This window comes from Hemicordylus capensis, chromosome 7 (assembly GCF_027244095.1).
Source record: "Hemicordylus capensis ecotype Gifberg chromosome 7, rHemCap1.1.pri, whole genome shotgun sequence".
NCBI lineage: Eukaryota > Metazoa > Chordata > Lepidosauria > Squamata > Cordylidae > Hemicordylus > Hemicordylus capensis.
In genome coordinates, this window is record NC_069663.1 from 26,156,402 (window position 1) to 26,172,359 (window position 15,958).

At 50.1% G+C, this 15,958-nt stretch overlaps 2 protein-coding genes across 7 annotated transcripts in view; both read left to right on the forward strand.

The window, feature by feature from the left end:
* Positions 1-7,685, forward strand: part of SPRED3 (sprouty related EVH1 domain containing 3) — a 22,629-nt gene extending 14,944 nt beyond the window's left edge. For all 6 annotated transcript variants that reach the window (XM_053266871.1, XM_053266869.1, XM_053266874.1 and 3 more), the window contains 5 exons: positions 218-386; positions 739-907; positions 1,304-1,377; positions 1,813-1,974; positions 2,205-7,685. In XM_053266871.1, coding sequence (XP_053122846.1) covers positions 218-386; positions 739-907; positions 1,304-1,377; positions 1,813-1,974; positions 2,205-2,912 — 1,282 coding nt within the window. In that variant the 3' untranslated portion in view covers positions 2,913-7,685. The remainder of the gene's footprint in view (positions 1-217; positions 387-738; positions 908-1,303; positions 1,378-1,812; positions 1,975-2,204) is intronic.
* A 1,831-nt stretch (positions 7,686-9,516) lies between these two features.
* Positions 9,517-15,356, forward strand: FAM98C (family with sequence similarity 98 member C). Its single transcript, XM_053268158.1, has 8 exons — positions 9,517-9,663; positions 10,413-10,549; positions 11,069-11,203; positions 12,033-12,217; positions 12,809-12,892; positions 13,080-13,196; positions 13,356-13,523; positions 14,404-15,356. The coding sequence occupies exons 1-8, from the start codon at positions 9,641-9,643 to the stop codon at positions 14,545-14,547; spliced, it is 993 nt and encodes a 330-aa protein (XP_053124133.1). The 5' UTR covers positions 9,517-9,640; the 3' UTR covers positions 14,548-15,356.
* Positions 15,357-15,958: the final 602 nt, after the last annotated feature.

Sequence of the window (15,958 nt, forward strand, 5' to 3'; positions counted from 1 at the left end):
ATGTCTAAGGGAATTATGGGAGTTGTCATTCAACAACATATGGGGACCCAAGGTTGGGAATCCCTGTTGTAGACACACTTATCTAGCACCTGCCTCTACAGCGCGCACAGTTTGGCGGGGGATAAGATTCTTCCAGTGGATAAGATGTACTCCGGACACCAATGAGGCATGTCCCAAATCCCTCCCCAACCGTTCTCCTCCTCTTGTTTCCTCCCAGTTACATGGTTCGGGTGCGGGCTGTGGTGATGATCCGAGACGACTCGAGCGGGGGTTGGGTGCCCATGGGCGGCGGGGGCCTGAGCCTCGTGATGATCTGCAAAGTCCGGCACCCAGAAGAAGGCCGCCGCCAATACCTGATCAGCGGGGAGCGCCTCCGGGACCAGACGGTGAGATCAGGGTGGTGGGCGGGCAGAGGCTTAGATGCTGAAGAGGGGTCACCACAACGGCACAACAATCTTCCCTGCTCTTGCAATGGCTTCCCATGTGGTGGTAGTGGGAAGGCGGAGATGGTGCTCTCTCTTGTGTCTGGAGTCTTGCGAGACCATCTTTTGGGGGGTGGGGGTGCTTTCCCTTAAGTGGGTGTGGCCTTTCAGTTCCGGGGCAGGGCTTCTGTAAGCCGGGGTGGAGCCAGCACCTCTCCCACCTCCTCCCGCAAGGTTTCGCTCCGTGTGCCCATGCATGTGCAGCCGTAGCCCCTCCACCAACCCTTCCCGTCACCTCCTTTCTTCCCTCCCGCAGACCATCTTGGAGTGCACACTGAAGAGGGACCTTGTCTATAACAAGGTGAACCCCATTTTCCACCACTGGAAAATGGGGGACAGCAAGTTTGGCCTGACCTTCCAGAGCCCGGCGGATGCCGTGGCCTTCGAAAGAGGAGTGCAAGCTGCCATGGAGGAGATTGCTGAAGGTAGGCGGGGGGGGGGGGGAGGGGGGCGCAGGGCAGTGGCAGGGGTTGCAAAGGGCACGTAGGGATTTGTGTCTGCCGTGTGCAAAATCTATGTGTTATCGTTTTAAATTATTCGGTCCTGGCCAGTGTCCCAGACTTACTGGGAATATATGTGGGATGCATCCCAGGATCCTTTGTGATGTGTCAAAAGAATCCTGGGATACATTCCAGGTTCACTCTTGCTTTCTATGGGGAGCTAGCCAGGCTGAAGGGCTATGCACTATTTCCAGTTTTCCTGATGCCGTACACAAGGAGCAGCGGAGCATTTGCTGTTCCTTTGTTTTGTTTCGAATGTGGTTGTCCCAGTGACTGGCTTACTTATTTATTCCCCCACCACCCCCTCTTTCTTTTCCTCAGGTTCCCTCTCGCCTTCCTCCTCCTCCTCCTCCTCCTCACAGGACGAAGCGGATGAGACAGACGAAGCTCTGGCAGTAAGTTCAGGTTTTTTTCTGCCCCTTCAGGCCGGGTGCTTTTGCTGTGGGCAGAGGGTCTCTCCCCCACTTGCTAGAAAGCAGCTTAAAAAATATTCCGCACAGGCGCAGAATTTGGTGCTGGCTGCAGAGTTCAGGTTTAGTTTTTTCGTTTTGGGAGAGGCACATTTCTATCCACTGTGGATACCAAAACAAGCTTAAAAATGGGTATCCAGTGCCTGGAGAAATTTCAAAAGCCAGGGTTCGGGGCACATGGGATGGGTCTAATACCTAGTGGCCCAGAAGCGCTCTATTCCCCCCGTCCACTGTCTTTCCTGTAAAGGAGATTGCATTCGAATCCATCCAGTCACCCAGGGGTTCCCCATATTGGGTCCTCAGATGTTGTCCGACTACAACTCCCACCATCGCTAACCACAGTGGCCGCACTCTCTTTAGGTACATACAGACAGCGAGTCCTCATCAAACAGCCGGAAGGAAATGCTCCCCAAACCCATCACCATCGTGACCAGTGAGTCCTCTTCCAGCTGCTATATCCGGTCCCCTGTTTCCGAAGAGTTCTCTTTCAGCACCGCGCAGGGTGCAACGTCAGCGGGACTGGTACGTGCCCCAACAACCGTTGGGTTAATGGATATGTGGTTTTCCAGACTTATTTTTGAGGCTCCACACTATTGGGGAGGGATCATGACAGTTAAATTAGTTTCGGTCTTTGGTGCAGGCATGTCGTGAGAGGCTTGCTAATCACGACTCAAGTCAGGGGTTCTCAATATCTGGGTTCAAGTTCTGCTGCAGGAACAAGCAAGTACAATCCCTGCGTTTCTCTCCTGCAGGTACAAGCTCAGCCCTTGCAACAGCTGAGCCTCCCGGACGAAGAGGAGCTGGAGAGCATCACCCCCTGCAAAGACCTCTGGGTAACCAAAGGCTACGAGGATTACCGCCGAGCCGTGGTTCAGAAGCGCCAGTTGGACCCGGACAAGATTGACATGTGTGTGCACTTTGAGAAGGGGGGCGGGGGCAAGTCTCCCCGGGAGAAGGAGTATTGCTTCCCACCTGGGGCTGAAGGGCGGCTCAAGGACCCGAAGGCCTCTCCCTCCTGCCGGATCCATGGCGCCCCGTCACCCCCCCAACACAAGGCCCTGAAGGAGCAGCAGCAGCAGCCGCCGCCAGGGATTTCGGGAGTCGAGGAGGACACAGTGCCCTCTCGCTGCGTCTACTGCCGGGACGTCTTTAACCATGAGGAAAATGGGCGCGGGCAGTGCCAGGATGCGCCTGACCCTATTGGCCGCTGCGTCTACCAGTTCACGTGTATGTGGTGCGCAGAGAGCATGCTCTACCACTGTATGTCAGACTCGGAAGGGGAGTATTCGGACCCTTGCTCCTGCGACACGGGCCACCCGCATTTCTGTATCCGCTGGATGGCGCTGGTCACCCTCTCCCTCGTCGTCCCGTGCATGTGCTGCTACTTGCCCCTCCATGCCTGCCACTGGTGCGGCGAGCATTGTGGCTGCTGTGGCGGGAAGCACAAGGCTGTCCGGTGAGTCAGGCAGAATCCGATGCTGGGCACTCCGTTTCGTCCACTGGGACAGCAGGCAAAACACCAGGCGGCTTTCGTTTCGACAAAGCTGGAGGCTTGCTGGAGATCTGGCACTCCGATCTCTCGCCACTCTGATCTCCCTCTCCCTCTTTCTCTCTCTCTCTCTCTCTTTCCCCTCTCCCCTGGCACCTCTTTTTTGGAAAGAGGGCATTGTGTTCCAAGACCGGTCAGTGGAATTTCTGTTTTGTTTTGTTTTTTTCCCGTTTTGCAAACTGGGGCCCATTTTATAGCAAAGGTTTAAAAAAAAAAAAAAGGACAAGAGAAATGGAGAAGGGAAAAGATCAAGATGATAGAGTTGGCAATGTTTCGCGAGCTTAGATGTTCTAGGAAAAGTCTCAAGCTACTACTCCCCTCCCATTTGTGTTAAGGAAAAGAAATATATTAATCGGGGAGAATGGGGGATTTTAGTGCACAGGAAGGAAGGGGACCCACAGCTCCTATTAACTTGTATCCATATTTTAACATGTGAATCCATGACATCTAGCATCTAGAATCCATGACATCTAGCGGCGCGGGGTAGTTCATTGCAGGCTCTGCTGTTGGCAGAGTTGCTACCACATTTAAGTTAATTGTAATCCAGGCCTGCTCAACTTGGACTCCGCCAAGCTGGACGGGACCCACCAGCCGGGTGTGTATCAGGGTACCCCACGTGCTCAGCAACCCCCCTCTTTTTGCAGTCCCAGGCAGGCAGGAAAGCGAGCCAAGAGGGTGTGTTGTTTTTTTAAATCTCTCTGGCAGGCCACTGTAGGTGGCAGGTGGGTCTCATGCCACTTGGTGGGTCCTAAGCCTCTGCTCTCCTCCACCATGGCGCCCTGCCCCAAACTCTTCACCTAGTACCCATCTTTCTTTTTAAAGGTTTCATGAGTGAGTTATCCTGGGGTGTGCAACTCTCCACTAAAAATGGGTCTACATCAGGAATCTCCAAGCCTGGGTCCCCAGACGTTGCTGGATGACAACTCCCACCATCTTCAGCCACAGTAATGAGGGATGGTGGGAACTCGAGTCCAGCAACATCTGGGGACCCAAGGCAGAGAACCATGCCCTAGGTTTTTGTCAGCTCTTTGGGAATCAGATCCCAAAATAAGAGGCTGACCAGATTTCACACCTGGTTTTCCGGGCCTTGCATTTGTTTTTGGGGTGTTTTTAAAAAAAGAAAAGAAAGTGGAGAAAAGCATGGAACCATGTGAACTTGGTATGTTAAACCTGAGCTTGGGGGAGAAGGAGGACTTTTGAAGGCCCAGGACTTGGCCTATATAGTCATCATTGTTCTCCCCTTGTTACCTGGCTTCTCCAAGATAGGGCTGAGAGAGATTCCTGCCTGCAGCCTTAGAGAAGCCGCTGCCAGTCTGTGAAGACAATACTGAGCTAGATAGACCAATGGTCTGACTTAGTATATGGCAGCTTCCTATGTTCCTACCCTTCTCGGGACCTCTAACCATCCATTCCCATGCTCTTCTTTTTTTTGTTCTCCCAGTCCTTGCAAATAAAAAAATAAAAATCCAATTTTTTTTTTAGTAACCCAAATCTTTGAAATTGCAGGAAATGTGCAAAAATAATTCCACATAAGCCAATTGCTATGGTTTGCATAATTAATTCACATTGTTTTCAGAGCTTGGTCCAAAATAGACACTGCTGTGTTTAAAGTCCAGGCATAAGAATCCACACTCTGAGGCCTTTTGTAAATGTTTTTTTTAACAACTGGATTTTCTCAAAACTTAATACTATGTGAGCTTAATACTACATGAACCTCCCATTCTCCTGGCGGGGGGAGGTTTTTTTGAAATTTATTTGGAAAGACTCCAAACTTCTAAATTGCTGGTTTTGTAACAGGAAATTTCAAGGAGGTTAATTATTTTTTTGTAGAAAAGGGTTTCACTTCTCCATGTTTGTATCTTCACTGTGGGAACCCCAAAAAGGAGTAAAATAAGAATCTGATGGCCTCAGGTTTTTTAGGCTATGGTGAAGCATTAACAATGAGTCAAACCCATATCTTTTCCTTTAATTTCTGCTCACACAGAATAAAACCAAGACATCATATACCGACAGGATTTAAGATGATCTCTGTAATATTCGAAGCTTTAAGGAATGTGAAAAGGGAAACACAAATCAATGCATTTGCTGCTTTGCTTTCAGCATTAGTTTTTCGGGTGCATTATGAGTCATGCAATCACCAAAGAGGAAGATCACCGTAGGGGAGAATGAGATTGGAATTACATTTCCCAATGTGCATTTGCATTGGCTAACCTGAGGCTTTCCAGCTGCTGTTGGACAGTAGCTTCCCCATACATGGTTTGTTGTGGCTGGGGATGATGAGAGTTGTAGTACAACAGCTGGAAAGCCTCAGGTTGGTCACTCCTGGCATACCATATTACCTTTAATATACACAAAATGAAAATGCTTTGAGAGGGGATGTTCTCACGCCTAGAGAAATGGCCTAGGATAAATATGGTTTGTTGCAGAATATGGCAGTGTTCTTTTAATGAGGGTGCTTACACAGACAGGGTTCGGTTTACAGGGTACGTGGCTGCCTTTGCCCGCTCCGTGTGTGTGTGTGTGTGTGTGTGTGTGTGTGTGTGTGTGTGTGTGTTTACACCTTTAGGGTGATTTAATTCTGAGGCTGAGCTGGAGAAAACTTGTAGCTTCATTGAAATAGATGGTTAATATGCCAAATGATAAGGAGAGATATCTCCTACTTCCCAGGGTTTTTATAGGGGAAGGATGACCCTCCCCAGCACCCGAGTTCCTGAGAGGAAGGGTGGGATATAAATAACACAGGGGCCTTGGCAGTATCGACCAGTGATTCATTTCCTCCCCATCAAATATTGATGGTTTGTGTGTGGGTTTTTTTGGGTTTTTTTAATGTGTTGCCTTTGGTCACTCCTGCTGTTCTGTTTTGATAGCCATTTCAAGAATCCGAACTGCTTCTTCCATCATGCTTATCACACGGCAGTTCTAAACACAGTTACCTGGAAGATAACCCTCATTGAGGCTTACTGTACCTCTGTGTAAACCTGTTTAGGATCAAGGGAAGGCTGGCCCAAGGCATTTTGGTAACTGAAGCAGAGCATCTTAAGAGGGTCGGGAGAGCTGGACAGTTGTTGGGGCCCTAAAATCAGCAGAGGTGCTCACCTGCCCAACATCATCTAGGAATACAGGAAGCTGCCTTCGACTGAGTCAGACCTTTGGTCCATCTAGCTCAGTATTGTCTACACTGATTGGCAGTGGCTCTCCGAGATTCAAGCAGGAGTTTTTCCAAGCCCTAACAGAAGATGCCAGGGACCTTGTGCATGCAAAGCAGATTCTCTTCCACTGAGCTATGGCCTGTCCCCTATATCTCTGTGTACATGAGCATCCTGTGGAAGCCAGAGGGAGCAAGAGAAACTGCTTATTTGGCATGCCCTGCCTCTTATTAATTAATAATTATGGATTATCCATGCATCAAAGACTATAGTGCTTCGTTAAGTAACCACAAGGCAGATCTGTGTCCCGAGGAAATTACAATTGAAGATCTGGCACACAGGCTAAGGGGGAGGTTTACCTTTCTTGCTGGTTCCCCAAGTGGGAATGAACAGCGTGGCAAATGCACCCAACCTCCCACCAGTGTGGCATAATCCACCAGGAAATTATCCTGCACAATGAAAGGAATGCACAAGAACACAATCGGGCTTGTGTGAGAGGCTTCCAGCAGGCTGTGCCCCATTTTTTTAGTAACCCAAATCTTTCAAACTACAGGAAATGTGCAAAAATAATTCCACACAAGCAATGTTCTAATTTTTTTCATCTGTGTGCGGAATGAGTTTTGTTCTGGGCAGCAGTATCAAGGCACTGTGTGCGCACATGCATTCAGAGTGAGGCCTTCCTAATTCAACCTGAGCGGGATGTAAAATTAACTGAGCAGACATCAAAAAACTTGTGAGCGCACGCATGTGCGGACGCCTTAGAGGGAACACTGCACACAAGCCAATTGCTATGGTTTGCATAATTAATTCACATTGCAGAATGTGGATTTCTTTGGTGCAAAACTGGATGGTCCTGTTTTCAGAGCTTGGTCCAAAATATATACTGCTGTGTTTAAAGTCCAGGCATAAGAATCCACACTCTGAGGCCTTTTGTAAATGTTTTAAAAAACAAACAAACTGCAACAGCACCCACAATCTGCCACTGGAGGTAACCACCTCCCTTTTGCCTCGTAGTCCAGATTTTGGCTTGTGGATCTGGACAGGGCTCCTGCAGCCTTTCTCAGCTCTGTCATTTCTTATTTAAAAAGCCAAACTGTATGGGTCTGGAGTCCTTGGAAGTGTGTGCATGGGCCTTACACTTTGCACTATAACTATGCCACTCACAGAGGCAGCACAGGTGGGAACACGAACCCAGGAACAGGAAGGCAAGGACGGTGCATCCAGGAACATTGTAAATTGTTGCCCGAGGTGGTTTTCATTCTATTTTATATATTTAATAATAAAGGGAGGTTTGAAGGTAACCAAAATGGAAGGGGGCAGGGGGAAGGAGGTTGCTTTTACAAGCATAATCATTTTGTTTTATTTTGTGGTTGCTAATCTGATTTTTTCCCTGTTTTAAGTATTTTATCAGATTTGTATATTCAATATTGTAATTTATGTGTATTTAAGAAGAAACAGGTACAGAGGACACTGGAAGAGAAATGTTCTATTATTTAATAATGTATGTTGTAAATTAAAAACATAACAAAACATAGAAACAGCCTGGCATTGTCTTCATTTCCTATTCTGCTTGGATGAGTGTGGTTGTCTTTGTTTTCCCTGGGTTTTATTTTTCTTAAAACTGGTGGCAATTAATGAGGTACAAATGGGAGAAAGGATTCCACCAGATATGTTGCTTCACAGATATGTGCTTCACAGATGCTTGTGTGATATGCAGTCATATATGCAGGCGACACCTTCCCAGCCAGTTTCGAAGCAAATGCTCAGGCTTCCTTCTCTTTTCACTAGCCCAGATTTCCCAACCTTGGATCCCCAGATGTTGTATTGTTCTTGGACTACACAGTTGCCATTGTCTGTTAGCTGGAGAGCCTCAGGCTGGCAACCTGTGTGTAAGGGTTGGTTGGCTGATTAAGTGCCGTCAAGTTGGTGTTGACTCTTAGCGACCACATAGATTCTCTCTAGGATGATCTGTCTTCAACTTGGCCTTTAAGGTCTCTCAGTGGTGCATTCGTTGCTTTCGTAATCGCATCCATCCATCTTGCTGCTGGTCGTTCTCTTCTCTTTCCTTTAACTTTCCCCAGCATGATGGACTTCTCAAGGGAGTTGTGTCTTTGCATAATGTGCCCGAAGTAGGATAGTTTGAGCCTGGTCATTTGCGCCTCCAGTGAAATTCTGGATTGATTTGTTCTGAGATCCATTTGTTCGTTTTCCTGGCTGCCCATGGTATCCTCGAAAGTCTTCTCCAGCACCAAAGTTCAAAGCATCAATACTTTTTCTATCTTGTTTCTTCAAAGTCCAGCTTTCGCATCCCTAGAGTGTCATGGGAAAAATTGTTCGAACGATTCTGATCTTTGTAGGTGTAGACACGTCATGGCATCTAAATCTCCTTTCCAAGGCCTTCATTGCAACCTTACCAAGTGCTGGACTGCAGCGTATATCTTAACTGCGGGATCCTTTACTGTTGATGGTGGATCCTAAAAGGCAGAAGCAATCCACCGCTTCAGTCTCTTCATTATCATGTGCCATTCTTACACTTACATTATCCGTTAAGTGTGCTAATCCGCAATATTTGTTTAGAGCCCACCTTGCCCAAGTTTATTAGTCGCTTGTGGCCTAAAGGGGGAGAACCTCACTTCTGTGAAGCCAACTTTGCTGCATTTATAGTGTTTTAAACTGTTTCTGTAGAAATATACCTGATTGTTTTAAACCGTCGCATTAAGTCACAACATTAAAATACAACCCTAGCAGCAAAGCTGCGCATGCTCAAAGGTGTGTGTGTCCCCCCCACACACCCCTTTTGCGGTGGAAAAAGCACTCCCCTTGAAAGGGGGAGGGGCTCTGCACATCCTCAGAGACAACCCAGGTCTGTTTTTGTTATTTTTCTTAACCAAAAGTTGGCACGCCTAAGCAAACGCAAGTAACGGAGTCTTCCCATGAGCCCCGCCCTGAAAAGCGCCGAAGGACAGGTGACTAAGTGAGGAAGAAGACCCGCCTACAAGACAGGTAATATCAGGCGCTGGGACTGAGCCCGGTCCTAATTGGCTGGCAGGTGCGACGGAGACCATCAAATTTCAAAGCGCCTGGCGGGTTGCCATGGGGGAAAGGGAGGGCGTATGTCACAGTGGCCTCTGATTGGCTGGTAATTTTCTTCCTACGAGAAGGAACTCCCGATTGGTTGAAAGGCGGCTTCTATGGCGAACGCTGGCGCTTAGGCGTCTACCGGAACGTTTAGCCAATCAGAGAGACCATGTGCTGCTTTAGGTCAGAGAAGAATCTCATTGGTTGCGAGGCGGGCGAGCCGAAGTCCCGTTGCTACGCTTCACAGCCAATGAGAAAGGCGGTCTCTGTTTAGTGGGCGGTCCCCGCTTGAACCTATTGACGCAAAGTGGAGGCGGTGTCGGCTGCTTCCAGGTGTGCGCATGCGCTGTTGGGACGAGGAAGTAGCCGTGGGGAAACAAAAAGCAGCTTTGCTGGGTTCTCCCTCTACACAAGCATGGAGGGAGGCGGAGTGGACGGGTAAGGGGGCAGTAGGCCACGGTGGGGTGGGGGAAGAGGCGTGGGGGCCCATGCAGTAATGGGGGGGGGCAAAGAGGCTTGGGTGACAACCACTGGGGCTGGGGATTGTGGGAGTTGAAGTCCAATAACATCTGGAGGCCCAACGTTGAGAATCCCTGCTCTAGATGGTAAGGAAGAACTGGAGTGCCTCCTGAAGGGCAATAGAGGTGCTAGGAAATGAGTATGAAAGAAGGGCCTGAGTCTTTCCCACACCCCTGGCACGTGCCAAAGGGTCTGAGGAAGGGAGGAGTTGGTGGCAACCCCATATAATGGCTGGCTAGTGGGCAAAGGTGGTGCAGCAGGGAAATGACCTGATTAGCAAGCCAGAGGTTGCCGGTTCGAATCCCTGCTGGTCTGTTCCCCAGAATATGGGAAACACCTATATTGGGCAGCAGCAATATAGGAAGGTGCTGAAAGGCATCATCTCAGACTGCGTGGGAGGAGGCAATGGTCAGCCCCTCCTGTATTCTACCAAAGAAAAAACCGCAGGGCTCTGTGGTTGCCAGGAGACAACATCGACTCGACGTCACACTTTACCTTTTACTTTAGTGCCCAATAGCTGCTTTTGGAGCCCTGAATATCGCTTGCCAGGGGAAGGGAGGGAGTCCAGGTAGAGGAATGAATTGGTGGGTGTACGATATGCTAAATGGTTAGGCTCTCTCTGGAGTATTCTCCTTTAAAGATGCTTCTTCCCTGTCTCTTCTTCCCAGGTGCCCATCCATGGAGACTTTTGCCAAAGTGGCTGAAGCCGGCGTCTCCAGCCCTCAGTTCACTGCCCTTTGCTCTTGGCTGGTTTCGGAACTCCGAGCCCTTTGCCCACTGGAAGAGGATGTAAATCCTACGCTGGGTAGGCAACCTGGGTTTGGGACGGGGCAGGGATGCAGCCAGAGATGTCCTCAGGTAGGGGATGCTCAAGGATACAAGGATCTGCAGTGAATACATCTCGGCATCAGCACTGAACATGGCTGTTCAAGCCCGAGGGCCAGCAGGCTGCAGAACGTGGCCTGGCCCTGTGTCTTTGGGGCTTGGTCCAAATTCTGCACCAGCATTGGATGGTTAACCTGGGAAACTGCTTGCTACAAGGTTCTGTTGAATCAAGCCGTTGCTTGAACAGCAGAACAGCAAAGCAGTGAGAGCAACTATTTGTAAAGGCGGGATGGGGAGAATCTGGTCAGCGGGATTTTCAGGGGTTGGCTGCATGGACAGTTAAATCAGAACAGGACTCTGCTCTCAAAATCCTGATAAATTCCTTTTCATTTCTTTATGACATTTATTTACTTCCTCAAGGAAGCTTAGGGTGTTCTGTCCTAGGAAAAGCACTCCTTCCAACCTAAAGAGATCTTCATCCACCATTCTGTTTCGCCAGGTCCTGAAGATGCTGAGACATTCCAGATTGAAGTGAGTGGCCTGCTTGGAGAGCTGCGTTGCCCATACCCCTCACTGACAATGGGGGATGTGACCGCCAGACTCAGCACCCCAGACAGTTGCCTCCAGCTCTTGTGTAAGTGCATACAGGAATAAGTTTCCTGGGCTCAGGGCTCAACCAGGAGAGGAGACGGGTCTTAGGGGAGGAGAGCTGGTCCTGTGGTAGCAAGCATGACTTGCCCCTTTAGCTAAGCAGGGTCTGCCCTGGTTGCAGGTGAATGGGAAACTAGAAGAGTGAGCACTGTAAGATATTCCCCTCAGGGGATGGAGCCGCTCTGGGAAGAGCAGAAGGTTCCAAGTTCCCTCCCTAGTGGCATCTCCAAGATAGGGCTGAGAGAGATTCCTGCCTGCAACCTTGGAGAAGCCGCTGCCAGTCTGTGAAGACAATACTGAGCTTGATAGACCAATGGTCTGACTCAGTATATGGCAGCTTCCTTTGTTCCTAACCAGACATTACTTTAAACCAGGGATTCTCAGACTCGGATCCCCTGATATTGTTGGACTACAACTCCCACCATCCAAGTGCAGCTGGGGAAGAGGAGAGTTGTAGTCCAACAGACAATGGAGAGCCTCAGGTTGGCCACTCCTGCACTGAGACCTCAGCAGACCGTGTCTCTTGAAAGCCCATTTGATACTGCCCAGAGCATTGGGAGTCATAGGAAGCTGCTTCCTACCAAGTCAGACTATTGGTCCATCTCGCTAAGTATTGTCTACATTGACTGGCAGCAGCTCTCCAAGGTTTCAGGAAGGAGCCTTTCCCAGTCCTACTTGGAGATGCTGCCAGGGAGTTAACCCGGGACCTTCTGCATGCAAAGCAGATGCTCTACCACTGAGCTACAGCCTCATCGCCACAGTCTGAGTTGAGTAAAAGATGAATCCACTCTCCCTCCTCTCCCTCTCCCCAGACTTCTTGAGTTCCGAACTCCTTGCAGCCCGGCTCCAGGCCCGGAAAAAGCCACGTTCGGTGGAGGAGGAAGACCAAGCCCATGAAGCTGTCCGTGAACTCCAGCATATCTGCCAGGCCTTGGGAATGCCTCCCCCAGATCTGGGCTGCCCTGTCCATCAGCTCATGGAAGACATTGAAGCCAAGGTGGGCCCAGAGGGGTCGGGTGTGGGGACTCCTAGATGGGGTGCACAGCCCTGGAGGTGTGTCAGCCTCTGGCCTGGGAGGAACTGAATACAGGGCTTTGTGGTTCTAGGTGGTTCAACTTGTGCCCAAGTTGGAGCAGAAGATGCTGGGATTCAGGTCTCCTTGTTGTCATCTTTGCCTTACAGTTGTATTTAAACCGCCTTGGGTTTTCTTTTAACGAAAGGCGGTATAGAAATGTAAAAATAAATAAAATAAATAATTTCTGACCCACATTCCAAAATGAGGGAAACTGTCGGGTGATGAAATACAGAATGTAGTGTTCAAAACGGAACGGGAGGGGGTTGGAAACTTGCGAACTGTTTAGGATGGCAGAGATGATGCATGAATCCTTTAGTAGGTTTCTGCCGTTCATTCTAAATACCTTGTTGAGGTTTTTGAAAGGTTGTTCCAGTGGGTCCTGCCTCTGCTTGGGGGGGAGGGAGGGTGCAAGGCATGTGGTCCCTCCCTCATGCGGCTTTGTTGCATCCTGATATACAAAGTGTTTGTTTCTTTCTCTTCCCCAAACAGCTAAACTTGTGGTCTCCCTCTTAGATTTCGGAGGTACTTTCCACGGCAGCATCTGAACATGGGGAGATGGTGCCTCTCTTGAAGGTCCCGCTGATCTCTGAGCAATGGGTAGGGAGAAGCTGATGTAGCTTTCCCCCACCCGTGGTGACTCCTGCTACTGACTCTGCCTCCTTAGTTGGGACAAGTGGTTCCCCTAACTCGGTCAAGGCGGGAGGGTAGGATCGGTCTCCGGCAGGTGGACACCCAGCTGCTGTATTTCTGACGGGATCTTGTTTTTTCTCCCCTCCCTGCCTAGAGAGCATTGGAGGGGATCCACGGAGCACTGAAGGCCGAGTACCAATGCCGCCAGCGCATGATGCTCACCCGCTTTGACGTCACGGTTGAGTCCTTCCATTGGTCCGAGAGGGCTAAGGTAAGAGGTCAGGCAGGGGCCACATTTCGTTCCAGCAGCCCTGCCGTACTCCCTCTTTGGAGCAGTGTTTTCCTTCTTGGAAATAAAACATCGGCACCTCTGATACAATGCGTCTCCTTTGATGCTCAGCTTATTCCCTTTCATTCTCGTCCCTGCTAGGACCGTGGCACAGCCATGGTGGAGGCCTTCAGACCCTTTCGGCAGTCTTTACTGGGGGATTCCCATGTCACCCTTGCTCACCTGCTGGCAGCCAGGGAGGACTTCTCACGCATCATCAAGACCAGCAGCGGCGCCTCGCAGGACAAGACCAGTTCTGCCGTCAAGAAGGTAACTGGTCAGAGAGGCGTCCTTGGACCTTAGATGTTGGCGCAAGGCAGGCTTGCTCAACTTTGGCCCCCCGGCTGTGTTTGGACCTCAACTCCCATAATCCCCAGGCACAGTGGCCAATAGCCAGGGGTTATGGGAGTTGGAGAGGAGTTTTAGGCCAACATCTGGAGCCACCTAATGGTGTGGCAGGGAAATGGCTTGACTACCATGCCAGCCGTTGCAGGTTCAATTTATTATTTCTCTGTGTAAACCACCCTGAGCCATTTTTGGAAGGGTGGTATAGAAATCAATCAAATAAATAAATATATCAGGCAGCGCTCCTGTAGGAAGATGCTGAAAGGCATCATTTCATACTGTTCGGGAGACGGCAATTGTAAAGCCCTCCTGGATTCTACCAAAGACAACCACAGGGCTCTGTGGGCTCCAGGAGTCGACGCCATCTCGGCAGCACACTTTACCTTTAGACCAACATCTGCAGGAGGGCCGAAGTTGAGCAGGCCCGGCATAAGGGAAGTGAGACAGCCCTTAGAGGCAGGGGTCCATGTGCGGTTGTAGCAGCTCTGGGGAATTCCTTACATAGTAATGGTCCCAGATGACTTGTGCAAATGAGTCAAGTCATGTATTTTCTCCACAAGGGCATTGGCCAGTGAGACCTAGTTCTAACTGGTGCCACCCTACAGCACAAGCACAACTCGAGGCAGGATAATTAACTTTTCTCCCCAGAGGAAGGGGTGGACTAGGAATTCCCTTGTGTTTGAACATTGATTATGGGGGGGTGGGAAGCAGGCAGTCACAACTTTTCCTAGCCACCACCTTTCATCCGCTTCTTGCAGCCCCCTGGTGGCTGCCTCCGGAATAACTCCTCCTTTCCATCCTGCAGGTGTTGATGGGTAGTGTCCCGGACCGGGGTGGGCGTCCGAACGAGATCGAGCCCCCTATGCCCACGTGGGAGAAGAGGAGAGAGGGGGGGGGAGGCGGTGGATATCAGCGCTGGGGCAAACGGAACAAGAAGAAGAAGAAATAAAGTGGGAGCTGCTGCCCCATCTGGAGTGGGGGGGAGGCCAAGACAACTTCTTTGGGGTGAAGACTCCAGCAAGTGAACTGAGGGAGAGGTGGGTTCTCTTCTCCCTCTCAGTTGTCACTGGTCAGGGCCTGCAGGCGACTGCTCGTCCAGTCTTCACAACGGTGGTTGCCGTCTTGCCTTTCCCCAGCGAGGAGGGAAGAAGTGTGGAATGTAGCGCTGAAATGTGATTATTTTAGTGCTGACAAAAGGAGGTGGGGCTGGGGTGTTGCTCAGAAAGGGAATGTGTCTTCCCATGTGGAGCTCTGTTCTTTGGGCTGCTGTTGAGAAAAAGGGAGCTACCAAACATTTGCTTTGGGCATTTCAAATTGAATCCATGGTTTGGGCTTAGTTTCCCTACTGATTGTGTGTGTTTGTAATGCAAAGGCTAAGCTGCATGAAGGTCGCAGGAAGTGTGGCTAAGGTCGGCATTCCTCCTCCGAAACAGTTGAGCTTCAGCTTGTTAATGTGGGGGTGTTGGAGGACCTCCCTTCATGCCCCCTTAAGTCTAGTTGGACCCCTACAGTATGTCAAAAACAACGTAGAGGAGAAAAACACTGACAACACCCCTCTTGTACACCCTGCTCTGGATCGGCGACAGCTTGCCATATTGGCAGCTCTAACAAACCGATGTGGGTTTTTGGTTCAACTAATGTAAATTCATGCATCCATTTCTTGTTCAAGGGGCAGAGGGGCAGGTAGGGTTTGAGTTTGGATTAGAAGACTGGTTTGGTATGGGTAAAAACTCTGGAATTAAAACTTTATTTTTCATGTCCCATGTCTGTGCAAATGTCTGGTGGGAGGTGTGGGTGTATTTCCTCCTCCTCCCTCTCCCTCCTTTTGTTGTTGTTCTGGAGCATTAATGAGCCTGGAGTACTACTGGCTTGTTGAATCAACCCTCAAAGCGGGGGGGGGGGATGGGGTTCCTCCCCAAAAGGAGGGAAGGCAGCTGGAAGCTGAGGGGTGGGAGTTGTGTGAGCAGGCAGAAGGTCCTAGAGCTCCATCACAGATTGCAGCAGAGGCTTATGGGAGTGGTAGTCCAAGAGCAGCTGGGGAGCCTCTGCTTGGCCAGCCCTGTCCTGAAAGGGTAGAGTTGAAAGCAGTCTTGCAAAAAGGGAAACTGCCGAGGCCTGTGTGCTGCATCTGTGCTGCAAGCCGTGCTCTCCTTGGACACAGGTAGGGTTGCAGGAGCGCAAGCCAGACAAGGGAGTTGTCGAAAAGGAGACTGGGGTGGGGGGAGGAGGGCTGTTGGATACGCCTGGAGCTTGTGTGCCGCTCCCTCGGCTCTCTCTCTCTTCCCCAGCCGTCCCTCCGTCCGTTCCCATCACTCTGGCTTGTTCCATGGCGCCCTTCGGTCTTCAGCCACGGGCTCCCC

Excerpts from the sequence above, each read along its gene's own strand:
- FAM98C (XM_053268158.1), top strand. The coding sequence starts at position 9,641 with ATGGAGGGAGGCGGAGTGGACGG. Across the intron at positions 10,550-11,068 it reads GGATGTAAATCCTACGCTGG|GTCCTGAAGATGCTGAGACA; the intron begins GTAGGCAACCTG and ends CTGTTTCGCCAG. Across the intron at positions 13,524-14,403 it reads CCAGTTCTGCCGTCAAGAAG|GTGTTGATGGGTAGTGTCCC; the intron begins GTAACTGGTCAG and ends TCCATCCTGCAG.